The sequence below is a fragment of the Aulonocara stuartgranti genome, assembly GCF_965226115.1.
Source record: "Aulonocara stuartgranti genome assembly, chromosome: 23".
In the NCBI taxonomy this organism is placed as follows: domain Eukaryota; kingdom Metazoa; phylum Chordata; class Actinopteri; order Cichliformes; family Cichlidae; genus Aulonocara; species Aulonocara stuartgranti.
This window is the reverse complement of record NC_138958.1, coordinates 15,278,116-15,305,811: the sequence shown is the minus strand read 5'-3', so window position 1 is coordinate 15,305,811 and position 27,696 is coordinate 15,278,116. Positions and strand designations below refer to the sequence as shown.

Below are 27,696 nucleotides of genomic sequence, written 5' to 3'. Positions count from 1 at the left end.
TATATTTCTGTGATCATTACATACAATCACAGAAATATAGGAGTATTAAGAGCAGTCTGTTGTTATGGATGAGGATGCTTGTGCTTCACCTGCTAACGTGCTGGATAACTAAACGACCACTACGTTTTGATTTATTTTTTTTAAATGAATAGTATTTTCATACACCCATTATCTCCTGCTAATGGTGGTAGCAGACAAAGAAGAGTATTGCAGATGTTGTTCTCCCCAGCAACAATTTCAAGTTCTTCCTGGGGGGGAATCCTCACATTCCCAGGCCAGATGAGTTATAACATATCTCCAGCAGACTATAGGACTACATTGGCATCTCCTGCCAACCTTTAAAGTAAGGCAACCGGTCTTCAACCACCTCAACAGGCTCTTTTTGACAGGGAGAAGCAGCGGTTCTACTCCAAGCACATTCTTAATTGTTCACCTTTCATTGTTTTACATGCTCTAATTCATTTCAGCTCTTTGTATGTTATAACTTTGCTGCCGTCCATTTCTGGCTAATGGACCAACAGCCCAAGCAAAAGTAGCCCACAGGCTGGTTGTATCACATACTTTGAACTCTGCCTCCATCTGGCAACAGACAATCTCTGCATGTAGACGAGCAGTCCTTGGCTACCTATAGTCCACGCTGATGAAGCAAATTGAAGTCCAGGAGAGATAAGTACACTTTTACACTACATTAACATTATGGTGTACTTTAAATAGACAGAGATTTCGGTAATGGTTCATTTTTGTGCCGTTACAGAAAAACATGTTTTATTAACATTTTAACACCAGCACTGAATGGGAGTCATTAAACACTAAAACAGTCTTTCATTGGTCAAACCTGGAAACCACATTACATAAACATTTTAGCAATCCATCTGCTCGGCAACACTTCTTCTTTCATGAAAAACAATCACAGAAATATAAGACGGCTGTCTGTTTTGATGGATGATAATACCTGTGCTGGACCTGCTAATGTGCCATATAACTGAGTGCCCATTACCTTTTGCTGGTGCACTCTCTTGAGATCCAGACTTACTGTATCTCTTTATTAGATACCAGAAACAGAACTCTCATCTCAAAGCAAAATACAGTAAAGAGGAATCTTTGTAATCTTAGGACATAAAGAGATCCACTACACCTGTTGAAATACACCATTAAAAGAAAATGCAGGTATGTGCCAAAACCTCTTAAAATATACATCAAATCAGGAATGTTTTTATACATGATCCTACTCTGGCATTATAGCTGAATGCTTTTGGTTCTCCACTTTCCTCTGCTGATACAAGCTCCCTCTGAGCTCTGAGATTTATCCTTAAGGAACATCACCAGGGAACTGTCTCTTTCTCCAGGGAAACTGTGAAAGTCTGCCAGGAATTACCCTGCTTTTGTGCACTGTGTGTTTCTGTTGTTTTTACCCAATAAATGATTAAAATTCTCCCCTGAAGCTCCTGATTTTTTTTTTTCAGGACCTGCGATAACTTGTATAGGTCATCTTCTTTTCAAGGTAAGTGGTAAGAGACGCTTAGAGCAGAGGCTCCAGACGTCCATTCCAACACAAACACATGAAAGTATCACTGATAATTCAACAATAAAATAGTTTCATGTTGTGGCCATCACATGGTGTTTTCCAGAGTGATCAGGATAATACTTTCTTAGGTTTATTATTTTCAACACATTTATAGATTTATTCCAACCCATTCCCAAAGCGTAAAATGCAGATGACTTGTCTGTATTTTACGCGTTGGGATGAGAACGCGTTGTCCATCCACAACCAGTGTTGGGAAGGTTACTTTTAAAATGTATTCCACTACAGATTACAGAATACATGCCCCAAAACATATTTTGTAACGTATTCCGTTATGTTACTCAATGAGAGTAAGGTATTCTGAATACTTTGGATTACATAATACATTATCATTCTTTTTACAACTACATGAATGTACTATTGCTGTGTGATTTATTACTATTACTGAAGGATACTCGCCATACCAATACCAACTAGATCTTTAAATATTAATCCAAAATGAGTAACAATAGGGTGGACATTAGGTAAGGCTGCACTTTTTGCAGTAATCTCGTATAGAAAACTGTTCCGCGCGTATATAAAACAGCAGCTCTATTAAAGGGACCTCTGGTTAATAGGTCGGGTTCCGTGTCGGGCTCGTGGCCAAAAACTAGCTTTACTTTGTTGTCTTGGTCAACTTTGTTAACGAGAGACAGAGAGAGGCGTTGAAAGGCTGCTCCAACGGAACTTATGGTTTCTGAGAAAAACACGAACACAGTGTACAGCTGAGTCTTAATAGCTTACTTACAACTGGGCTACAATGCCCATAAGGCTACATTCTATAAATGGGCCGCGAGATTGAGACCGAGGCATTAGAGCCTCTTAATGCGTGTTTTGTTTGGGTTTCCACCAGCGTGGAATTACCAAAAATAGAGAGGGCATAGCCTAACATATGAAACAAGAAAAGACCGCTGTATTCTGAATACCACCATTTTAAACGGTAACTGTAAAGGAATACAGTTACTCATATTTTGTATTTTAAATACGTAACGCGAGTACATGTATTCCGTTACTCCCCAACACTGTCCACTACACAAGGTTAGTCATTAAAATACTCCGTGGTTTGGATTGATTGCTATGAAAATGTCGTGATCTTAAACTTAAAGTTAACACTTTCTGAAGGTTTCTAAAAACTTTGCTTGAAAACATGCTGCACATAAATTGCACAAGAGGCTGGAAATTGGTCAGTTTTAGGGTTCAGAACTCTAATTTAAAGAAAAGAGACACAAAGCATTACAACCAGTAAAATAAAAGATGACGACCTCAATCAATACAGTAGAGAACTGGAAACAGAAATAGGGTTGATATGTCGTCACTTGTTTTTGTTTTTACTTTAAATGGGACCACAATTTACAAAGTCAAAACCATTCCGTATTGACTATGACTTAAAGAATACTTCAGCTTCACCTTTCAGATTTGGGAGCGACATACGTCCTTCTTTTATATACAGTCTATGACTTACACAATATTTTCCCACTTGCAGGAATCATTTGGTTTATCTTCATTTCCATGTTCAACTTTCAAAAATCAAAATTTGTTTGAATTAAGTATAACGAAATAAACAAACTTTCTTTACAACATTGATAATAAATATTACGTTTAATTACTAGTAATGTAAGCAAGCATTTCACATTATACATAATTTTGAACAAAAGAAAACGAAACTATGACAAAATCCACTTATCTGATTGACTGATTTGTTTATATTTCAAGTCCTAAAGTTGAGCCTTACACCTTTACACAGAAAGGTGTAAAGCTACAGAGCTTTCGATTTCCGCCTGCCCCTAGACAAATATAAATATCCTTTTTTTTATTACTGTTTGATGTAGGTATTTTTGTTTCTGTTTCGTAGTGCTCTGTCACTAAGTCGAATAACAGGAAAAAATAGCCTGTATTTCTGACTCATCTGAATGTTTTTGTTCTATTTAATGATTAAAAGAAGAACATGGCAGAATTGAAAAATCAATATTCAGCAGAATGATGGCTTGCCAGTGGTATGAAATGATTTACCCGTTAAAATAACTTATATCCGAAGCGTTCGCATGAACAAAAAAATACTGAATGAACTACCTTATGGCCTAATTTGCAAAAACAGAACCAAAACGTAACCAAATCGCCAGCATTTGTTAAGGAAACGCGGTGAGGTTAGCAAACTGGTGCGCATCCTCTTTCTGTAATTGGCCAAAACGCCTCCAGAAGTGATCATAAACCAATATGAGTCTGACTTCGCTGCAGCAAGCGGTGCAGCTCAGTCCGCTGTCTCTCGGCGCCTAAACGCACATCCACGGTGCTGCCGACACTAATAATGATGATTTATATGTGGAAATTTTCCAGGGTCACTCCAACAGGCGTTGCCTGATACGAATGTGAAGTGCACACCGAATTTATTGCTTCAGCAGCTGCTGTGAGATGTTCGGCATTTGCCATGGCAAGAGGTCTGTTTCCATGGGGGTTCTTCAGAAAGCCTCTGTACATCCAGGTAAGAAAATCCATCTTCACTCTGGTGTGAAGTCCATTTAAAAATCTGTCGATGTATGTTTGCATGCGCTCGGATGTTACAGGGAGCCTAAATGAGTGACGCTGCGCTTGATTACTGTTAATTAAATATATATATATTTTTTTTTATTTAACCTTCAGATATCTCACATGGATTTGGAGGTAATTTACAGAATACTGTGTAGGCTTCTTACAATGAGTCATAAAGTCACTTGATGCTCGACGACTCGACAGGACTCAACCATCCTCCTGATCTCCGTTACTGTAGCAACCACTTCCATGATGCATTTAGCTGGTTGCCATCCATTCAAAAGAGGCTTTTTTATGCTGCAAAAGTTTAAGATCTCCTTTGATTATGTAAGTCATTCAGATATGTCACGTAGATCTAGTGTGACATATCTAGAAGAGTCGCCAGATATTAATGGCTGTTTTACCTTCACTCGGCTAGATTAAGCACTGCAAACGTTTCATGCTTTGATGTAAGTTAATATAAAGTTCTAGATTTCTGTTTGATATGATTATGCTCCTCATTTGAGAATCTTTGAAAGAATATTGTGTAATCATTTTCTGTGAGTGAAATTAGGTGAAGTCCACAGAGGAATTGTTCATAAGTAAAAATTAAACTGGGGAAGTCCCTCAAGGACAGGTGGAGGTCTCAGGAAACGAAATGCACAGACGAGCAGCAAGTCAACTTCAGCGTGTTTTCCACTTGGCTAAAGAGGGTTAAATGCTTCACTTCTCTGTCAAACTATTGTTATTGCATTTTGTTTCGTTTGCTTTACCTAATTTAACAAATTTCCTTATCTAATCGGCACCATTTTCTTCACTCTTTTATCTCGGCAGCTGCTCCTGTTTGCTTCCTGTCCGTACTCATGCATGTTAGAAACAAAACTGTCAAATGCAGTGAAAAAAAGAAGAGACAGTCAGTCTCAAGGCGCAGCCACCAGTATCGCTCAGTTTTCTAGGCCACCCTAGCCTTCCAGTGATGACTTAAGAAGTGTCATTCAGTCATCCTTTGAGAGAAGCTATTTCCACTGAAATAGTGAAATACTTTATTTTATTGTTGGGGGGGGGGGGGGGGGGGTGCATATAAATAGTATTTTTTTGCAACAGCACTAAACACTGCGCTACTAAGGCTGCCTGTAATAATAACAGTATTATTTGAAATGACTCAAATTCCATGAGTAGTTCAACTGTATATATATTATAACTGAAATCAGCAAGAATCGATGTCGTCTCCAAATGGAGCTGCACATGAAGCATTTCATCACAGGTAAAGATTCAAAAGATGTAAAATTTCAACCAAGAAATAAGAAAGAAAGGTCGAACATATGCACCAATCCGGCTTAATATCATGACCACCGGCCTAATATTGTGTTGGGCCCCCTTTTGCTGCCAAAACAGCCCTGACCTATCAAGACATGGACGCCACTAATCCCCTGAAGGTGAGCTGTAGTATCGGGCACCAAGATGTTAGCAACAGATCCTTTAAATGGCGATGTGGGGCCTCCATGGATTGGACTTGTTTGTCCAGCACATCCAACAGATGCGTGATTGGAGGCTTCCCAGCAGAACATTGCCCAAACTGGTATACTGCCTCTTCTGGCTTGCCTTATTCCCATAGTACACCCTGGTCCCAGGTATTTCCCAGGCAAACGAGCCACATCCACTCAGCCATCCACATGATTTAAAAGAAACGTGTTATCACCTTCTTCCACTGCTCTGTGGTGCACCTTTGATGCTCACGTGCCCACTGGTGTCTGTGGCTGACTGGTCTGTGGCTATGCAGCCCCATGCACAACAAAGTGTGATGGACTGTGAATTCTGACATCTTTCTATCAGAAGCAGCATGAGCTTTTTCCTCAGTTTGAGCTACAGAAGCTCATCTGTTAGTTGGTCGTACTACAGCGCATTATGTATATTATTTAAATACTGCAAAGATATCAGTAAAAGAGAAAAGATGCTTAAGATTTGTTGTTTTAGAACAACGGGAAGTAAATGGCAGGGTCTGCAAGTTATTATTGCATGCATCGCTGCAAAGGAAATGGCCACGATGTCAAAGAGCTAGATGTCTAACTTCAGAATAGAGAGAACAACTGGTGATAAAGTTCACATGTGTTAATGTTGCTGCATTACTCAGGAGGATATTACAGGGGGAGGGGTTGTCTGCTGTCTGTACAGTTATGAGTCAGATCTTCATAATGTCTGTTCCAACAATGTGGCCTCCTTCTCACTTCAGAGACTTCGAAGAGAGAAGAAGCGGAGAAGCGTGGCCGGGCTGTTTCTGATGCATCTTTCTATCAGTCCTTTAGCTGCATCTCTCTTTATGTTGGCCCGCTTTTCTATTTGTCAGTGATATTAAGCAACCTCTCTGCAAATGAATCCTCCTGGCCTCTCCATCTTTTGTTTCTCTGTTCTCATGCCGTTCTCATCCCTGCACAGAAGCCCATTAAACAGCAACCTCTGAGGGATAGCTTTATAATCATACATAATGGATGAATGGTGTGCACGCTGCAAAAACCAAGTGTCAGAACAGCAGAACAGTGATGTGGTGCTCGTGATCAGCTTAAATCTCCTCTCTGCTTCAACAGATCAACAGCAGGTGATCCTTTGTAATAGTACAGCACGTCCTCGATTTTTTCAATGTTATTTCACAAGACCTTCAGGGCTAAATACAGAAGCCTTTTAACAGAGCCGTGGGTTGGTTTAGAGGAGAGTTCAACCAGATGAAGACAGACTGTTTCTTTCCACCCACCTCAGCATATGGCCACAGTTCCCAGTCAGTCTCTAATTAATAGCTGTCACAGCAGCCACAATCAATATGGGCTCATTAGCCATGTTTGTGTAACTCTCTCAACTCACAAAGGGTCAATACATGATGCAGCAGATAGAAAAGCATAGGCCAGACTTGAAACGAAAGCCACAAACTATCGATTAGAAAAAGGCCAACCATGCATTTGTTTTCCCCATAGAGCACCATTTCCATAATGTTTTTGCTGTTGATATATTTCAACTACAACACAATAGATGGGAGGTACACAGAGCACTTACTCGTGCGGTTACTGCTGTTAAATTTGCTGTGGATCTGCACGATCAGATTTGTAAGTACATCAATCAATAGACAAAGCAACAACGATGATATTTAAATAGCAAGAGTTCAGTGGATTTCCTGGTTTTTTGCAGGGCGCTTGCACAGTGATTGTGCATCTTTTTTTTTTAAAACATTATCAGTAAGACACATTGACAAAGTGTAGAATTTGGAATAAGATGTGTGTGGGCCAGCAGATCTCAGCGCCAGTCAGAATGAACGATTGTTTTAAAATGTCAAAAAAGGAATGACACCCTATGAGCAACACTTGGCAGCAGTAGGAAGGAGAAAACCCCTTTTAACAGGAAGAGACCTCCAGTAGAACCAGCCAATCATCTACTGCGATTGGCTGAAGCGTGAGGAGAAAGAGTAGAGAAAAAACAGGAGCACAGAGAGACAAGGACAAATCACAAACTGGAAATGACAAAAGTTAATGACATTTGGTAGTGACATATAAACAAAAGAGGAATGAAAATTAAGATACCTGATTCAGTCCTGACATTAAGCTTTATCAAAAAGAAATGTTTGACGTCTAACCTTATCATTAAGGTTCTTTCTCTAATAATCAAGGGTCTTTACCTTATGGTATAAATGAAGCTGTTGTTGTTGTTCGGGGTGACCATGGCTCAGGGGGTTGGGAAGCGTATCTGTAACCGGAAGGTCGCCGGTTCGATCCCTGGGCTCTCTGTCCTGGTCGTTGTGTCCTTGGGCAAGACACTTTACCCTACCGCCTACTGGTGTTGGCCAGAGGGGCCGATGGCGCGATATGGCAGCCTCGCTTCTGTCAGCCTGCCCCAGGGCAGCTGTGGCTACAACTGTAGCTGCCTCCACCAGTGTGTGAATGTGAGAGTGAATGAATAGTGGCATTGTAAAGCGCTTTGGGTGCCTTGAAAAGCGCTATATAAATCCAATCCATTATTATAAATTGTCACTACATAAATAAAATGTAAGAGAAAATGGAGTTTTACTAATAGCATCATGAATCTTTAAGTGTCTGTCTGTCTGTCTGTTCTTCCTCTGTTTCAACAATCTAAGCCGGTGTTTAATTCCAATTTAAACACTAAACCTAAGCCTTAAATCTCAAATAATCCTGTGGAGATGTGGAAAAAGTGACATGCAGCCCAAGGTGCTAACCTTTACAGAATGTCACTCTGATGGTGTAAAACTCAAATTGGGGCCGACAAAATGTTTCATCAAATTTTATTTATTCTGTCTCTATGGTTTGTTGTTACAAATACTCAGCCATTCTATAATGCTGAGCGTTGTTTGGTTGAGAAAGTGACAGCCCACAATCTGCCCGTTTTGCACGGCTACGTTTTTAACAGTCACGATCATTCTCACACTCACACATCCACACTCAGTTGATGCAGCCTTACAGCTGTCCTCTTTTCAGAACAGTAACTTTATGAACAAAAAGTTTAGGGGACGTTTTGAAACTGTAGATGCAAAAACATGAACAAGCACTGCACCGGGGTTTGATTTTCTTTCCAAAATAGGTTTCATTGGTACATAAATGATCTGAATGTTTCTCTTCCTCCTCACTCTTTGCTGGGAGTGAATGACTGATAACTGACATGTTTCTGTGGTTTTAAATCTTACTTCCTTTACTGTGTTTCTGCATCATTGACCAACAGGACACAAACCTCTTTAAACACCATAGAGACAGAATAAATAGATACTGACTTTGTGTGTTGCTTTTTCAGTGACCTTAGTGAAACATAAAGTAAAATAATGTACTCAAACTTCACAGTCCCAAATGGTAGAGAGCCACTGTTAGCAATCAGCCAGTGAAATAGGTTCAGCATTTAATTTCTAGTGAGAGTTCAATTCAGTTCAATTCAGTTTTATTTGTATTGTGCCAAATTACAACAGCAGTCATCTCAAGGTGCTTTATAATGTAAGGTAGAGACCCTACAGTAATGCAGAGAAAACCCAGAGTGGGAACGAAAAACTCCCTTTTCACAGGAAGAAACCTCTGACACAACCAGGCTAAGGGAGGGGCAGCCATCTGCCACGACCGGTTGGGGGTGATGGGAGAGAGACAGGACCAAAAAACATACTGTGGAACAGAGCCAGAGATTAATAATAACTAATAATTAAATGCAAAGAGGTGTGTAAACACACAGGGAGTGAACAATAAACTAAGGCATAACTATAAGATTTATCAAAGAGGAAGGTTTTAAGCCTGATGTTAAAAGCAGAGAACGTGTCTGCAAATGCAAACTGGAAGCTGGTTCCACAGAAAAGGAGACTGAAAGCTGAAGGCTTCTTCTCCCATTCTACTTTTAAATATCCCAACCACAAGTAAGTCAGCAGTCTGAGTGCCAAGTGCTCTATTGGGGTGATAAGGTATTATGGGGCCTTTAACTTTACAACAAAATAATGGTTCAATAGTGTGTTTATGGCATGATACACTGCCAACAAACAACTCAAAATTAATCTAATTCTGCTTTTAAATGTTTAGTTGTTGTCTGCTCCTTTCATCCTAATAACACCAGGACTGAGTACCGTGAGATCTGAGGTCACTGCGTGGCAGAAAATTAGATTAGATAGTGACATATGGAGGCTGTCTGAAAGCAAAATTTCTGCATTATCTATGGTGCTGAAAGCAGAAAATGGTTGACAAAGCCATTTGGAAAGAGATACGAATGACAAATACTGCGTAATCTACTTTCCAATACTGGAAAAAATCAGATATTTGACTTTTATTACATTGTTAGATTGTCTTACAACTGCTATTAAACTATCATTGATGGGACAAAAGAAGAAGATGGATTGTAGAGTGCTACAGAGAGGAAGAAGATGAGGGAGACAGAGACAGAGTGACTTATGCCAATAAATAAATTGGATCTGAAAGGGGCAGAGGTGGGAAGCAGGGGGTGTCCATCACTGTCAAGCACTAAGTGCAAGAACCATTAATAGAGAAGGAAGTGGGACTGCGAAAAAGTCTGTTTTTGTTCACTAATGTTCTCCAGTTGGAAAAATGCCATATAGATCTAAGTGGAGTGTATATTTTATCAGGCAGGGAATTAGAAAGAAAATCAAAAGACACAGTAATGAGTCTGGAGTCACTCTAAATGTTTCACACAGCAGGCCGCGAACACCATTTACTGTTAATTACTGAGCACCTATTTAGAAGCAATTGCTTTAATGATGTACTCAGTGATACAACTCGGTTTAGAGCTTATTTGCATTCCTTTTACAGGCTTGTTCCCTTACTAATAGACCAAATGACCACTGAAAACATCAATTAAAAGGTCTCTTTATTCACTTACACCAGACCATTACAACTGTAAACACATTTTTTATACTTATTTTCCAAATTGATTGAGCTTTCCATAATTATTTTCTTCAAAAAGTGGAACAGTAATGTTAATGATGGTACTGAGGTGCACTCTACGGCTTGTAAGTGACCTGCTTGAGTCATTTATTCACCCATAAATAAAAGCCATAGATAATACTGTGTTAAAGCAGTGCTAAGTTTGAATTTAGCATTTTCTCAGCAGCTGTGTAGCAACAAATTCATTCATCTTTTAGCCCTTAAGCTTGTGTTAATTACTTTAATGACTGTGAGTCTGAATATTGTAAAAGGGAGACATCCATTAGTGGTACTGTGGTAGTACAGTTCTGTGAAAAAGTATTTGAATACTTCCTGATTTCTACGTTTTTGGCATAATTGTAAATGTTTCATATACTTGGACAAATTTTATTTTGATTATTCTTAAAAAAATAATAATAACTTTCATTAACCACATTTTTTGGAAAGCTGAGTTAAATGTCACTAACACTACCCACACCTGTTGAATCAAAAAATACTTTAAATAGAACGTGTCTGGCAAAGTTAAAGGCCCTAAAACATCTGAAAAAGCAGCACACCATGCCACGATCAGCAGAGGTTTCAGGTGAAAACATTGTTGAGACCCTGCCTCACCCTGTCATGTGACTTATTGAGATCAACTGACACATGCGACAGATGTGAGTGGACGTTAAGAAGTTTGGGTGTCACAATGGTTGCACCCATAACCTCTGCTGATAATCACCGATGGCCTTTTCCGCACCTTGGCTCATGTGATGAGGCACATGATCAATAGTAATCGACGACCCTCTTAGGGAACTTCAAATCAGGGACTAGCCACCATTTGGGCTTAAAACTGAAGGCGCTTCTCGGATGAGAGGTGAAACGTCTTAAAGAAACTTAAAGAAGTCTAGTCGCTTGTCTTTCCGAGCTCCTTAGATGAAGTTAGATGCGTTCAAATACCTGGGATCGACCATCCAAAGCAATGCACAATGCACAAGAGAGGTGAATAAGAGAGTGCAGGCATGGTGGAATGGGTGGAGACGAGTGTCAAGGGTGACTTGTGACAGAAAGATAGTGCAAGAGTGAAAGGGAAAGTTTACAGGATGGAAGCGGGACCTGCTATGATGTATGGTTTGGAGATGTTGGCACTGATAGGAGGTGGCAGAGTTGAAGATGCTACGATTTCATACACGGTTAGAATTTAGTACATCAGAGAGACAGCTTAAGTTAAGCAGTTTGGAGAGGCAAGGGTAAAATGGTTTGTAAAAAGGAGGGATAGTGGCTGTTAAATATGGACTTGCTAGGTATGAGGGGAAAAAAGACGAAGACCTCAGACGAAGTTTGTGGATGTAGTGAAGCTGGACATGCGGAGTAGGATGATAGGGATCAGGTGAGATGGAGGCAGAGGCAGTAACATGCATGTGCTTGGACTGTAGGGGTCACTGTGGTGCCCCTAAAGGGAGAAGCCAAAATAAAGAAGTAGAAGAAGAGTAACATTACCACTGGTAGCAATTTTATTTATTAGCTAAAAACAAACTATTTTTTTCTTCACTTTTTTTTCTGAGGATCAAAGCACTAACACCATTAACTTGTCATTTAATATAATAATAATTATACAGCTTCAAATAACGAATGGCAGTACAACAAAACAAACCATCACCTTGTACAGGATGCAAGCAAGGAAACATTTTAACAGAAAAAAAGCTAAATCACTAAATTGACAAAAAACATAATGGAATCAGAAGAAGCTTTCCTATAATAGTATGTCTTAGAAAGAGATTTTAAAGAGGCCGCTGACTCTGCTGCCCTCATTTCTTCAGGCAGCCTGTTACTCAGTTTTGGACCTCTGCGTCAATGCCATCACTAGTTTGCAGCTTTTCCTCTGGAACAAATAAAAGCCCTCTGCCTGAGAGTCTCAGGCTATATACAGATCATATGCAAGAAAGAGGTCAGACACACAAGATGGTGAGAGGGCACGATGAGCCTTAAATGTCAACAGTCATTTGCTCTGTCAGCTGTCATCGAGCGGAAGGGGTACATCCTGTCACCAGTCCACCACACACACTCTCCCATACATGCCTACAGATAATTAAGCATCACCAGTTAGTCTAACATGCATGTGTAGGAGGAAGCCAGAGCATTTAACATTAATTAAATAAGGTGGAATTCTAAGTGCTTTTTGTCAGCAACTGGTGGAGAACAAAAACGGTGCTCAAACAAAGCAACAGCAGAATAAATGAATATTCTCAATGAATGCTAATCTTTCTTCTTCTATGTCTGCTGGGTATATAAACTGGTAATCTCAAGGAGGACATAACGTGCAATGAAAGTGTTTGGTTTAGAGATTGTTCTGCTGCCCTCAAGTGGCAAAAACTAAAATTAATTTTTGCCATTTTTTGTTTGGTTTTTTTGCACCCCGCCCCCAACACTGTTAGCATACTGTTGTACAAGGCACACAACTAACCATTGAGAACAATGTGCAGTTCAGTCAAGGACATTGGAATCAACTCCTGAGCCACTTCTCCAAATGAATGATGTCAGTGTTCATTTGAAAGTTGTGTGTACTGGCCTTAAATTTGTTTTTTTTAGAAGATAAACCCATTAAAGTTAACCGTGTCAGACACACTCATCCATTTTGTTACTCTCTTATCTAAATCAGAATTGCTGTGGGCCTGGAGCCTGTCCCCGCTGTGTTAGGTTGAGAAGTGGGGTACTCCCTGGACAGGTCACAAGTCTATTGATGGGGTTGAATTAAGTTTTTAAAGAAGCAGAGTGTGTGGAAAACCTCAGCCTTTGCAAAAGACAAAACTGTGTTAATTATCCTGAATGCTGATTTGGGGGAAAACACTGTTTCCCCAAAGTTTAACTTGTAGTTTTGTTTCAAGGCCTCCGATTTGTTATGCATATTTGTGTTCCTGCACAATGCAATTGATGTCACTGTACCGTTGTTGCGGTTTTCAAGTTAGTGATTTCTGATCATAACAAGCGAGCTGGCTTTGACATATAAAATATGTGGAGCGATGCTTCAGTCAACGTTAGCAGCAGGGTCCTGATTTTATCTGTAAATGTGAATTAGAAAAAATGAAGTAAGGTACAGTGTGTGCTCATCAAATAAAGGAAGAGCAATGAACTGGCCTCAAGTAACAAATATGACTCTTATTCTCTCATTAATCTCCATTATGATGTGTCAAATCTCTAGTTTAACAGATCTGACAGTTTAATGCAATATCCAGATATCTGCATGCAGTTACAGTACTGAAACATAATAGAGTGCAGATTGGTTTTTTTGAAAGCCTGATATCACTCTGTGTATGAATTTAAAACAATGAACTCCCATAATACAGTTTTACAGTTGCAATTCACTCCAAAAGTAACGTAAATGTTTGAAATATGTTGCCAACAGGCGAGGTTCTCCTACCTGCACATGAAGTACCTGTTCTTCTCGTGGCTGGCAGTGTTCGTGGGGAGCTGGATAGTCTATGTGGAGTACTCGTCCTACACAGAGATGTGTCGTGGGCACGAGTGCAAAAACTCAATAGTGAGCATTTCATACTCCCATTATGTACCCGCCCAATCCCATCAGGTCCTACAAAATGTTTACAGTTCTGTGACAATTTCTTTTTTATTTTCCAGTGTGACAAATACAAAAAAGGAGTCATTGATGGCTCAGCCTGCAGCAGCTTGTGTGAGAAACAGACTCTTTACCTGGGAAAGTGCCTCACTGCCAACCCCAACAGCCAGGTCAGCTTTTTTATTTATTTATTTTTATAAATGCAAACATCACTCTCCAGTCTGCTTTTTATTAATTTGGCTGCATCTTTATTTTAGGTTTACTCGGGGAGCTGGGGAGACCTAGAGGGTGTTATTAAGTGCCAGATGGAGGAGGCTCCTCGTTATGATTTGGGAGGTGAGCCCAGGAAAGAGACTTCTGCAGCCTTCAACAAACCAACCAAGGGAACCTCAGTGGAAAAGTTCAGAGAGATGATCACTGACCACCTAAAGGTTAGAAAGCCAAACACTAAATACTGTCAGATCCAATTTCAAAGCTTCAGTTTGGATTTAAACCTCATTTAAACTACATTTCTTTACAGGCCAAAGTGGGGGATCAGGCAAACCTCGCTGAGCTGGCAACTCAAGTATTGTCCATTGCAGATGGCAATAAGGACAGCCATATCTCACTGCCAGAGGCTCGCTCCACATGGGCTTTGTTGCAGCTTAATGAATTCCTATTGGCTTTAGTCCTGCACGACAGAGAGCACACACCCAAGCTATTGGGCTTCTGTGGAGATCTATATGTCATGGAGAAAGTACCACACTCTCCCTTGTATGGGATTAGTCTACCCTGGATTATCGAAATGTGGATCCCTGCCGGTCTGCGCCGCAGCATGGACCAGTGGTTCACTCCATCCTGGCCACACAAGGCCAAGATCTCCATCGGACTGCTGGAGCTGGTCGAGGATATTTTCCACGGCACTTTCGGAAGCTTCCTCATGTGCGACGTGAGCGCCACCACTTTCGGTTACAACGACCGCCACGACTTGAAGGTGATGGACGCGCGCCACATCGTGCCTGAAGCCATCTTCCAAGAAGTCATCAGGCAGCAGCGCTGCGACGTGGACGAGGACTGTCTGTATGGAGCCGACTGCCTAACTTCCTGTGACCTCACAAAGCATCGCTGCACAACAGAAGTCACCAGGCCAAACTTAGCCAAAGCCTGCGACGCACTCAAGGACTACATTCTGAGGGGAGCGCCATCTGATATGAGCGAGGAGCTCGAGAAGCAGCTGTACGCTTGCATCGCATTGAAAGGTTCAGCAGAACAGATGGAAATTGAACATTCGCTCATTCTAAACAACCTCAAGACTTTGCTGTGGAAGAAAATCTCTCACACGAAAGACTCCTAATAAGCGAGGATTGCACAACAGCACAATGACTGACGCTTGCCCTTTAAGTTTATTAATAAAATGGACAATCATTTTCACCGTGGAAACTAATAATCCTGTGGTATTCAATGTTTAACAGATGTATTCTAAGTTGGCACTATAGGTGTTAGCAACATCACCAATATTAAATAATGTACACAAACGGACTCCGTTAGGATTAACTGCAGTAAACTGAGTGCAATTTTTTTGAAACCAGGATGAAGGTGAATAATAAATTTGAAGTAAGGTCCTGCATGTTCTTTTGGGTAGCTTGTGTACTATATGCTGACTGAGCCTATGGGTGTAATGAACAGTCTTCCAAGGCTTCCAGTGGATATCCAGTTCAACACTATTTTTGGCAAATCCCTGTTTTGCTCTTTTTGACCTACTTAGATTAACTAAACTTTACAAAAACAAAAGATATTTTTAATATTAAAATAGTCTCAAGAGCCACCCATTACAGCAAATGCCGTAGGAAAAAAAAAAAAAAAAACTCACAAGAGGACCAATTCCTTTTCAATAGCTTTATTAGAACAAATTTCCTCATTCGGAACGGAGCAGACCAACGCCTTAATCTTCAGCCTCCTGTTCCTGAGCCCGGAGGAAGCTGGCCTTCTTCTGGGCGACGCGGTCTTTCCTCTGGGCCAGAGAGAGCTTGGCACGGTTCCACCTTCGCAGAAACACACATAGACACAATTAGAATTTAGTTTAAATTAATTGCGTCAGAGCCGCTGTGGCAAAACTAGTTCAAAAAGGCACTGGAGTCATGGTATTCCCTATGAATTAGCCGAGATCTCAAACTGACATTTCCCTCCCAATTTCAAATTTCAGTTCTGAGAAAGAGTAAAGCAAAGCCCAGGTATCACTTCTCACCTCTTCTTCTTGACTTCTTTGGGAGGCTTCTTTTCATGGACTGGGTTCTCGCGAATGGCAGCATGAGCCTTTTTGTACATTTCCTCAATCTGAAAAATGGATAACGACTCAATCTTATGTCCTAAAAAAATACAGATTTTGGATTTCACAATGTACACACACACAAGAATAGATTCGATTATTATCATTTGGCTGATTTTTCAGCCCTAAACTATTCTAAGAATCAATATGTTCAAATAGTGGCAACTACATCAATGATGAAATGCTTCATTCGTGCACCGCATCGCTCATTCCCCACACCGAAATCCTGCTCTCATTTTACCAGCTGAAGTAGCTCCGCTAAAATTGCTCAACACACAAAACTAAGCTGGCAAATGTGTTGTGCAAATGTTCTATGCTGAGACGTACAAAGGCACAAATTTGCTGTGATTGATGTAAGATTTGTAAGTCAACAGCTTAGCCTCAGGAAGTGACATGAGATCACTTTAGAACTGAACCTCAAACCATTATCACACATTTTGAAAATCATCAATACCCTGTCACTGGGATCAGAATGTTCTAGTTAATTACTTTGTGAATGGCAAAGGGTCATTGCTTAGTAAAGCCCAAGCTTAACCTAGATTAACTACACTTACAGTGCACAAGGTTCAATAAAACAAACAAAAAAAAACCAATATACTCCAACACTAAAGAAAACTAGAGCCCCCTGCCACCTGAAATTTGACTAAATCTATGAATCCACACAAAACTCAAAGGTAATTTTATAATGCAGAAAGTAAACTTGCTGAATCAGGGGTGACTCCATTCTTGATGAAGCGAGAGAACTGTTTCTTGTAAGCGTCCTCATCCTCCTCCATCAGATAGCTCATGTACTCAGACACGTTGATGCCCATGATGTGCTTGCGGTGGACCTCAGCGTTGAACTCTTTGCTCTCTGTATCATACCCAGGGAAGCGCTTGGTGCTGCAGACAAAAAAAAAAAAAAAAAAAAAAAAAAAAGAGAGAAAGCACTGTTGATATGCAGTGCAGATTCCACACACTTGGTCTTATCTGTGTCTATTTAAATTAGTCTTCGAATACAAAAATGGCTCAGCTAAGCAAGTTGTCAGATTTTCACTTCGGTTTCCAATAAGTTCACTTAGCCAAGACCAAGGCTACGTCCACACTAATGCGTTTTCGTTTGAAACTGCATCGTTTTCTCTCCCTTTTGGCCTCCTGTCCACACTGAGACGGCATTTTGGCTGATGGAAGACGTAGCGTTTTGAAAACGCTCTCGAAAAAGCACACATTTCGCAGTGGGGACAGCAAAAACGCAGACTTTCTAAAACGATGACGCATGTTAGTCATATGAAGCAGTCATGTGACAAATTAAACTAAGATAGCAGTTTAATGTTTTGTTTGCTCTCAATTTTGACAGCCCTATTAAAGATTAATATCAGTCTGTACATGCTCCAGATCTTCAAATTCTTTAACTCTCACTTGCTTTTGCAACTTTGTACTTTTGCGTTACTCGCAGCAACAACTCCACCTCATTGTTAGCCCATTTTAAAAAAACTCTGTGCTTTTCTCAACTGTTCTCACTGAGAATGCGGTTTCAGTCTCTTTGGCTTTTTATGTTTCTACTGTTTGCAGAGGAGCATCTATTCTCTCCCTGCCACACGCAGCTAACACTTTCAGTAAATGAGGTCAAACAAACTGCCTCTAGGTGCATTACTGCCATCTTCAGGGAGCATAGGTGCATTACAAGATATCAAGTGCAGACTAAGAAGTAAAAGAAATTATTTTAAGAATTAGTTACATAAACCATTTTATTTCTAATTTTTTTTTAAAAATGCGCTTTTTAAAATAGTGGCCTCCCCAGAACAAACTAAATATACTTTCTGTCAAGCAAATGATAGCGGGTAAGATGAACTAGTGAAATAAATCTACTTAACAACATGCTTTTAAAAGAAAAAGGCATCGAGATCAAAAAACAGCCTGAAGTTATTTTTGAACCCAACACATTTACTCATATTTGTGCAATGCAGTGTAAAGTATTCTAAATGTCATAAATGTATAAAAAGAATCAATGATCTCAAATCGCTATCTATATTTATTTTTATTTTTTTTAACTAATGGACAATTTTACATACAAAACCTACAATGTTCACAAGTAAAATATGCCGTGCCATCCACAGTCAACCTTTACTGTTACTTTTGCAAGTCTGGACACACTGCTACTGTTAGGCTACTAGCAATCACCAGAAACTCACGAATGCCTTTTTTCCCCCCAACATCGATCGTCACCGATGAATAGCAGCGAAATTAAAGGACTCTGATATGAGATTATTCTTTTTGATCCACCCTGTATGGCTGGAGACTTAAAGACATGCCACTAATTGCTGCTCTCTTGTCTCACAGGCTTCACATATTGCAAAACTCTGTTTCAATTACAAAAATCAATACAATTCCACACAGAACCGCTGCAGGATCAAGCATTATCCACCTGCAATCAGGCATACTGTTTGTGTAGCTTGCGAGTTCAGATACACTGATGGTAGTGAGTAATACAGCCAACCGAAAGCGGAGGATATCAGCTGCCTCGTTTTACACTTGATCTTCAGATCCATCAATTACTTCCACGTGTCTGCGTTTGTAAGACGAGTAACAGCAGGATAACATTCAGTAGTTTAATGTTTGTAGCTTGTATATGAAAAAATAAATACAAATCCTGATGCTTATTTTATTATTGCTTTCCTGCTCGGTCCGACTCAATAACTGTGCAGCGATTAACTCCGTAAAACGGCGGATCCTTAACTGTGCCAACAGAATAATAAACAGGCTAGCGGGAATCTGATCGCTTTATCTTTTACTTTTCATGCTGAGGAAAAGATAACCGTCCCACGTGTTCACCGCAGCACTTAAAGCGGCAATCCAAAGACCTGTTTCTTTTCTTCGTTTTTTGTTTAAGCAACACAAGTTTGGACGTTTCTGACAGCATTCGGACGACCGCTTTGTTGTTCTTTTTATAAGTCCATCTTCTACAAAGACTCATCCGACACGATGCACTGGCAGTCTCATTCAAAATTCGCAACACTGACAAGCTGATGGGTAATTTGAAAGAAAAGGGGCCAGGTAGTGGGTGTGTTACGAGATGCACACATTTGCAAAGCAATGTTCTCTCTGACGACAGACTATTAACATGTAATCATTCCCACACCTAATAGCCCTACTTATTCTCTGCTGAAGAGAGGTAAGTGACACATTCTCCCACTCAAAACACCTGTGGTTCTGACTGAGGTACTGTGATTGAAACCAACCACTTTTACCGAGCTGCTACTGCAGAGTCTTGAAATAATTCACAGCACTGTCACACGATAGGATTCAATTCACAAACAACTGCTTTTCTACCGCCACCCAAACCAACTGAGGTACTTCAGTAATCACTTTATGACACGGTAGTAACAGCCTTCAACTCAAAGACGCTTTATCAAAAAATTGGTGGAAAACTCAAAGACAACAAGCTCAACATAAAAGGTCTTTTTCTCAGCGGGCGAGGTGCAGGCAACACTAATAACGGTAATGATAAATATTTTCTGTCAAATTTCCTCAGTCAGCACACGCAATACCAAGACCGAAACTAACCCTTACATGTAAACCAACTTCTAATTGCTGAGACTTGGCCAAATGCATTCCATGAAGGTCTGTAGCACCAAGATGTTTGAACGTTTTATTTTCTGCATGCATCTATGGCATTTACAGGGCTTTTAGACTTTAACTAGACCTAATGATTTACTCCTTATGACATCCACACAAAATATTACAGGATGTAAGACCGTCCCTTAAGCAATTTCTCAAAAGTATAAATATTTTAAGAACTAAATTGCTGGAGCGTTTTTTGCAACGGGAGCTAGAAAAGCATTTTTGCTGCCCAGCACCAAAATGTGATTTGCCAGGCAGCACACCTCACACCTGGGTATGTTTTGTTTTGTTTTTTTGTGTCTGTAGAAGTTACCTGTGTGGAATGGACAGGCCTCCATCCACAGCCCCCTTCAGGGCACCGAACACCTTGTTGCCTGTGGTGGTTCTAGCAAGCCCAGCATCCAGGTAGCAGGAGAAAGCGCCTGGCTGACCATCAATGCTCTCCACGTTGAACTCGTCACCTGTCACCTCAACCTGGCCTTCGTACACCTTATCCAGGCCAAACTTGTTCAGGAGCTGCGCACAGAAAATGTCATTTAAGAGATTTAACAGCTGGATATTTCTGGATCAGCAATCAAAAACCTTTATTCTGGTTTCCAAGACTTTATCTATACAAATTTGCCCCGATTTCAGCAAATCGTTAAGAGGCTGACATCTGCTTAAACATTCTCAAAGGACTATGAATTTCATCGCTAAAATTTCAGGTCAATTTAAGTCTCTTGGAACAGGTTTAATACATACTCTGCGGGCCAGCAGCAGACCAGTGCAGTAGGCTGCGGCGTAGTTTGTCAAGCCCACAGTGACTCCATACTTTGGCAGCTCGTGTGAGTAGGCAGCACACACGATCATATCACCCTCAATCTTGGCATAGGCGATCTGCAACACAAGCGCAAGGAAATGAATTCACAGGAGGAGAAAAATCTTGAAGGTGTATTTATACTCTGGACTATAAAGCAGCTCAGCATGATGCTGCTGCACATCACAGTGATTTAATAGCAACTAATTTTAAACTTTTTATAGATTTAGCGAGATTTGGTTATTAGAATATTGCAGCTAACAAAAGGGAAACTGACTTGGTAATAAAATAAACCTGATCTCTAGAGATGAAAGTACCGTAAATGTCGGGCTATAAGCCGCTACTTTTTGCACAAGCTTTGAACCCTGCGGCTTTTAGTCAGGTGCGGCTTTTCTATGGATTGTCTGTGATTTTTGTCATATCGTAAGACGATTTGTTTTGTTTGTTCCGCTGTTGTACGGCACTACGTTGCCTGGCGGAAGGATCGGGGTTCAAGAGTGGTATGTTAGTCACATGTCCGTCCGCCAGGCAACGTAGTGCCGTACGAAGTAGCGCGAAAAACAAACTTCAAAGTAGCGGTATGCGTTCAGCGGGAGTCGTGGATGATGAGCGGCGATAAACTTGCAAGTTATGCCCAACTCCACCGGTGGATTCTGACAGCGTGGAAAAGTGTGAAAACATCCACGATCACCAACGGATTTTGAAGGGCTGGACTGCTGCATGATGGAGAGGACACCGCCACGGCCCTTCTGAGGGTGTTCGACTCTGACACTGACAATGAGGATTTCTTTGGTTTTGAAAGTGACAACGAAGGAGAGAAGAAGAGTGGATGACGAAGCCATCCTGAGCCTGTTTGTATCCGACACTGGAGAAGAGGACTTTGGTGGTTTTAGTGCGCAGGAAGAAGAGAAACATGGTGGTGAATGACTGACTTTTCTTCTTGTTAAAGCTGTGTCACTGCACCTGAGCCTAAAAGGTAGTCCGAATCTATTTTTCTGGTGTGCTGTAGGCTACTGTTATGTACTACATGTGCAAATATGTACCCATAACTTGTTTTTCAAAATATTAATAAAAGTGATGTCTCCAAACAGCCATCTCTTTCCTGACAATTCCCTTTGTGCATATTCTCTTACATATGATAAGTCAACATTGAAACACCTGCGGCTTTTGGTCAGGTGCGGCTAATGTATGTACAAAACAGGATTTTCCCCTGATTTTAGCTTGTGCGGCTAATATTTAGGTGCGCTTTGTAGTCCGGGAAATACGGTAAGTGAATTTCAGGGTGCGTGCTTTTTTCTTTTCTTTTGACGCTTAATTTTGATCTGCATGAGCAAGCCAGACTTACTGCTGTCATAGTTATACCAGCACCAACTTGAATTAGCTTAAGTCTGCAAGGCTCTGTTCATCAAAAACTACTGTGCTGTACCTGAGAAGTACGCATGTGCACAGCTTTTTACCCTTGAATTAAGATGGGCATGAAGGATATGAGCTGTTAAAATGATCTACAAGCCAGCTACTACCCAGCAAACATGGCTGAAACAGTAGAACCATTTTCCCAATCAAATCTTCCTGCATTACGAAGGCAAAAATGGTACGATAGATGGCAGGATGTTAAGGTTCTTAACAGCAACCCAGCTGTTTCTGACAAATTAAGCAATTCTAAACATTAATGCAATGAAGAAACGAAACTGATGTGCCATTCTGTAAAAATGACTGACGAACACTAACATGATTAACATTTTTAATGTATTTAACCCATCTGGAAGACAGAATGGACAATCTTTGGACAAACTGCCTGAAATGCGTTGACAGAGACATGTGATGATGGATTAATCCGCGTTAACACATCAACTTTGACAGCCTACAAATTATTAAAGTCAACGTCACAAACACCTACTACCATTAACATGTTTTTAAAAATATACACATCACTTCTCTACCCCTGACATCAGCATTATAAATGATTAACAAGTGGTTTGGTGGATCTGTCAGCTGATTTGAGTAAAAAGTGGACCTCAGAGTGAGGTACAGAGGAACACCAACAGCATATACTCTGACCCTTTCTCAGCCAAATGTTGTAGGGGCTGTCAGATATTTTGACCTCCTGCAGTTATAATGGTGCAGGTGCAACAAATGCTTACCTGGCAGATGATGTCCCTGTTGGAGAAGCGGACAATCATCCGGTACTTGGGTGTGTTGTACTTATTCTTGTCCTGAACGACCAGGCGCTTGCGAGCAAAGAAGTCAGTCTTGCCCTCTGTCAGACACAGAAATCATGAGTTACTAACAGAACGACAGCCATAATAAGACAAACATAAAACGACTGGGAGCATCACGGGTATGGGTTACCTCTCCTCCTCCTGAATTTGACCTGGTACCTCTTAAAGTAGGCCTTGTTCTTCACCACTTTAACAAAACCCTGAAAAAAGAAGTATCAACTTAACAGCAAGTTCAAAAACTAATACAGACCTTAACTCCTCAGTGAGACACTTGGAGATTGGTTTATAATGCTGCTATGAGCTGGACTGTCACTGTCAGAAGAACTACAGTCGGTTAACATCAGCTAGCCGACCCAATGAAAATCAACGGGAGGAGTTAGCTTAACTGCTAAGTAGGGCAGTCGCTAAGCTACAGGACCAAACGTAGTTTTAAAAATATTAATTAAGAGGACGTGATCTTAAGGACCTACTGGTCACACATCAATGTAAAAGTTTCAAACATTTTACAGACAACAGGAAGCGGTAACTTTGTAAAGGCAGCAGGTAGGCCACGTTTAAGCAGACCAGGGTAGGCATTGGCAAGACTGAATCTATCTTCATCTGAACAGCAGCAATGTGTTTTCAAACATCTGACACCACACAGCACAAGATGTACGCCTAATGTATACATATAGGCACATATGTGGACAGATTACAAACCATTTTGCAGTCTTTTTGTCTCCTTATGAAGGAGCCCGGAGCCAAAGACTGGGGCTTGACTCCGCTGCACTGGAAAAAGGAAGATCATCGTGCGCACGCTCAGTAAGTACCGCGTCACAGGATGAGCCGTGCCGCTTTGGAACCTTGGATTCACAACACTGCCTCCTAGAGAGCTGGGGAAGCTATTTACCCGATTATCTGCTTGGGGTTTTGGTGTGTGTTTTGTTTTGTTTTGTTTGTTTTGTTTTGGTGTTTTAATATTCCCGTGTAAAATCATTTAGATTACATCACATTTCCAACCTCATCCCCTCAGAATCAGCTGGTCTTTTTGCTCCTATCTCAGCCTGTTGTAGGCAGAAAGCGATAGTAAGTCTCGACAAATGCATGTTTCATGAAACACGTCACCAAAGTTGAGGTGTATGTCAAGTTTGCAGCTGCATTCCACTTAGGTCCTTCAGTTTCAGACTCTTTGTGCATAGCCACTGACACACCCTGTCATGGACAATGAATAGAGTCAATTTCAAGCCTAGTTAACTTGCAAGTTGTAATGTCTGCTGTGGAAAAGCTCTGCTGCTTAAAGTTTCATTTATCTACTTTAACCTTTTTCCTCAGAAAAATCCACAGACACAAATGCGACCTCTTTTTCAACCTGTTGCAAATAAAGTGAAAGTGGAGTGTCTCAGTAATGTTCCCAGACAGGAAAAACACTGTTGAAATGTAGTGTCAGTTTTCAGTTCACAGATGCACCAAAACTGCTAACTGTTAGTTCGTGATTTATTGATGTAGACAGGGAACCTCACACAGACAAAATAGTAAGATATAGAGTGGCACTAGGTTCTGTGCCAGGACCAATACTTTTCACATTTTTCATGCTTCCAGACATAGCCAGCACTCGGTGTCTCAGGAGGGCAATGCTGTCCCATCCTGGGCAGCTCCTGTTCAACCTCATGCCCTCTGGTAGGAGGTACAGGTGTTTAAAGTCACCTTTTTTTTCCTGGGCCATCAGAACATTGAACAATAAGGCCAGTGATTGGACTTAGTGAGCCTCACTCACCACCCCCTACCTCTTAATATTCAGTACAATTTTCACACAAACACCAGCATAACATGGCACAATATACAATAACACCCACAACATGGCTGTTGCAAAAATAAAGGAATCTTTACCTTTATCTTTACAGCACTGTAACCTAACCGAGCCATTGATACAAGTCATGATGGATCCTTTGTTTCATGATGTTTGCCCCCAATCTATGTCGCAGCTGAAATCAATGCTAATCAGATCAATAGCACTGCGAGATACTGCACTGATTGATTTGGTATCAATCAGAAATCAAGTAAATAGAGGGTGTGTCTTAACACAATAAGACACACTTTTCAGCTTTTCATGTATTTGGAAACTGGGTTTTTTGAAGACGTGGAATGTAAATGTATCTGTCTTTAAAGCACTTTTTGTCAGTTTATGTTGTTTAACTGTATTATAGACTATAAACAAAATAGATGTGACCATCAACACAAAAGGTTCAGACAGTTTTCATGGTGCCATTGAGCTATATTTTTTGTTTCCAAAGAAAATAATTGATTTAACATAATTCACCGAGCTACATACTGAACTCAGAGGGTAGAAACAACGTATCGATTTCATCGCGGTAGTATCAACTGGACACCAGTACACGAGTCCACTTCTACAGACCAGACAACATTTTCCCAGTCATCTGTTCTTCAGTATTGGTAAGCCCATGCTGACTGTAGCCTCAGTATCCTGTTCTTAGCTGACAGGAGCAGCACCTGGTGTGGTCTTCTGCTGCTGTAGCTCATCTGCTCAAGGTTTAGAGATGCTCTTCTGAATACTTTGGTTGTAACAAGTCGTCATTTCAGTTATTGTTGCCTTCCTGTCAGCTCAAAGCAGTCTGGCCATTCTCTTCTGACCTCTGGCATCAGCAAAGCATTTTTACCAGAGAACTGCCACTCACTGGATTTTTTCCCCCCTGACCATTATCTGTAAACCCTAGATAATCCCAGTAGCTCGGCAGTTTCTGAAATACTCAGACCAGCCTATGTGGCACCCACAAATATGCCTTGTTCAAGTCACTTAAATGACTTTTCTTTCCTATTCTGATGCTCGCTTTTCATTAATGAGCAGTTGATGATGTGTTATTAAGTAACTCCTTGAGTTAAAAGTAACTTTTTGAAAAACTCTGTTATATTTAGAGCATATTTTCAGTGGAATAAGTTGCCTTATGCAATTAGAGAATTGGCTTCTATTCATAATTTTAAAAATCACCTAAAAGCCTATTTAGGCAGTTTTTAATTTATTTGTAAATATTGTAAGAGGGCAATGTCACTTGTAATGGAAATTGTGTATTTTGTTTGAGTGTTTTTTATATTTTTTAATATTTACATGCTTATATTTTCAGAATTGTAAAACCTTATTGTGGCTGTAAGAGCTAAATTACGTGGATATTTTGCATCCAATTCATTGTGTAACATTTTATTCGATGGTATTTGATGGTTTGGGCCCCAGGAAGACTAGCAACCAGTGTTGTGGAAGCTAATGGGGTTCCTTCTATATAAACAAATAAACAAATAAACTAATAAAGTTGTGGGCGAGCATATATAAGAGAAAATAAAGGCCTCATTGCATCCCATTAGAGTAGATCTCTCTCTGAGTGCAGTCATGTTTGTGGTTCCAAAGCAGAAAAGGAGTCATAGACTGCATTGAGGACACTGGACTTATGCTGTGGTGATATATAAATGCAACTGAATTAATTGGAATTTTTTATTTTCTATGCAATTACGGGAATCCACCTTGTAACATAAAAATACATTTTCCATGTCCTGATCTTTGACAGTGCACTTTGAAGTGTGGTCAAAATCAAGATAGTACAGTAGTATGGATGTTAATCAAGTGTACATCAAAAATTGAGCGATAACTGTAGACATCAGTTAGGAGTGTGTGACTGCAAACAACACAAGCAAAGTCACAGTTTGATGATGCTCCTTCACAATAATTTGGCTTTTTGCTGGCTCAGCCAATATTAGCACAAAACATTATAAAGATCTATTTATAAAAAGCCAGCCAACTTTCTCATCTATTTTAAGGTCTCTGTGACTCAACTGTTTCGTCATAATCTACCCTAATAGTGTGCATTACAATTTGGGTGTGTAGCCATAAGTATGTAAATATTTATGGTTGACGGGCTGAGATGTCATTGTTGACGGTGTCTCAGAGTTAGAAGCCTATTCACTGTGGTGTTGCCAAGTGTCATCTACAGTTCGAGCTGCTTTTCAGCCACTGTCATCGAGGAAGGAGTGTCCAGCTTGTCAACAAAAGAAATGCGTCATTGCTCTCATGTGAAACCTGAAAAGTAGGTTTCATGAGTGCATGGTATGTAATTCTAGTCAGTCGAGTCATATTTTTACCAGAGCAAGTGATTGCTGCATTATGAGCTACATATAGCTACTGAAGGCACTTTGATTGAGGTGTCATATTATAGATATTTTTCAAATTAATATTTCCTCATACGTTAAAGTCGTTTTTAAAGGTTTACACCAGAGTTTTTTCTGGACTTGTTTTTGGTCTTTTTCTGATTTTTCAATGAAGATAAGATTATTTAACTGAAATTTATAACAACCAAAGTGTTTGTACCTCCAGGTTTCATCTAACACAGGTAGTTTTCTCTCAGCAATGAATTTCAGGTAAGAAAATTAGGTAAGCATTACAACATATGTGTGGAGCTCTTTTCTTTGACTTGAAGATTTTACATTGTATAGACACACTGGTTCCAAATTAGAAGCTGTTGAAAAACAGACATGACATGAGGTGATGTCTGTCGTATCGTTGGCAAAAAGACACATGAGCCTAATTTGAATGTGTGTGAATGGTTTGCTTTTTTATATCCTGTTCCCTGAATGCCTTGGGCATTCTGTAGCGTGTTATGACACTTTGGAGCTAAATTTAAATAAGGAAAAAAGGCATAATTATACTTAGACAAACCTAATACAGCCTTATAATTTTGATTCCTTTCAAAGATCTTTCATGTGTATCTGCTTCTGTCTTTGA

General features: G+C 40.2%; 2 protein-coding genes across 2 annotated transcripts; one reads left to right on the top strand and one right to left on the bottom strand.

Moving 5' to 3' along the window:
• The first annotated feature begins 3,738 nt into the window (after positions 1-3,738).
• dipk1ab (divergent protein kinase domain 1Ab) lies at positions 3,739-15,547 on the top strand. The gene is made up of 5 exons (XM_082524888.1): positions 3,739-4,040; positions 13,847-13,981; positions 14,077-14,184; positions 14,272-14,445; positions 14,535-15,547. The coding sequence occupies exons 1-5, from the start codon at positions 3,987-3,989 to the stop codon at positions 15,345-15,347; spliced, it is 1,284 nt and encodes a 427-aa protein (XP_082381014.1). The 5' UTR covers positions 3,739-3,986; the 3' UTR covers positions 15,348-15,547.
• Positions 15,548-15,874: 327 nt separating this feature from the next.
• rpl5b (ribosomal protein L5b) lies at positions 15,875-23,742 on the bottom strand. Its single transcript, XM_082524889.1, has 8 exons — positions 23,634-23,742; positions 23,065-23,134; positions 22,857-22,972; positions 20,661-20,795; positions 20,233-20,435; positions 17,024-17,201; positions 16,239-16,327; positions 15,875-16,035 (listed from the first exon to the last, which is right to left on the bottom strand). Exons 1-8 carry the CDS (start codon positions 23,634-23,636, stop codon positions 15,936-15,938), a joined length of 894 nt encoding a protein of 297 aa, XP_082381015.1. The 5' UTR covers positions 23,637-23,742; the 3' UTR covers positions 15,875-15,935.
• Between the last annotated feature and the right edge of the window lie 3,954 nt (positions 23,743-27,696).

Bases quoted from the DNA above. Each gene is read 5' to 3' on its own strand.
- rpl5b (XM_082524889.1), bottom strand. The intron at 22,973-23,064 runs GTAACCCATACC...TGTGTCTGACAG, and splicing joins CAAATTCAGGAGGAGGAGAG to AGGGCAAGACTGACTTCTTT. The intron at 20,436-20,660 runs GTATGTATTAAA...TTCTGTGCGCAG, and splicing joins GTCTGCTGCTGGCCCGCAGA to CTCCTGAACAAGTTTGGCCT.
- dipk1ab (XM_082524888.1), top strand. From the start codon at position 3,987: ATGGCAAGAGGTCTGTTTCCATGGGGGTTCTTCAGAAAGCCTCTGTAC. The intron at 4,041-13,846 runs GTAAGAAAATCC...TGTTGCCAACAG, and splicing joins GAAAGCCTCTGTACATCCAG to GCGAGGTTCTCCTACCTGCA. The intron at 14,446-14,534 runs GTTAGAAAGCCA...ATTTCTTTACAG, and splicing joins TGATCACTGACCACCTAAAG to GCCAAAGTGGGGGATCAGGC.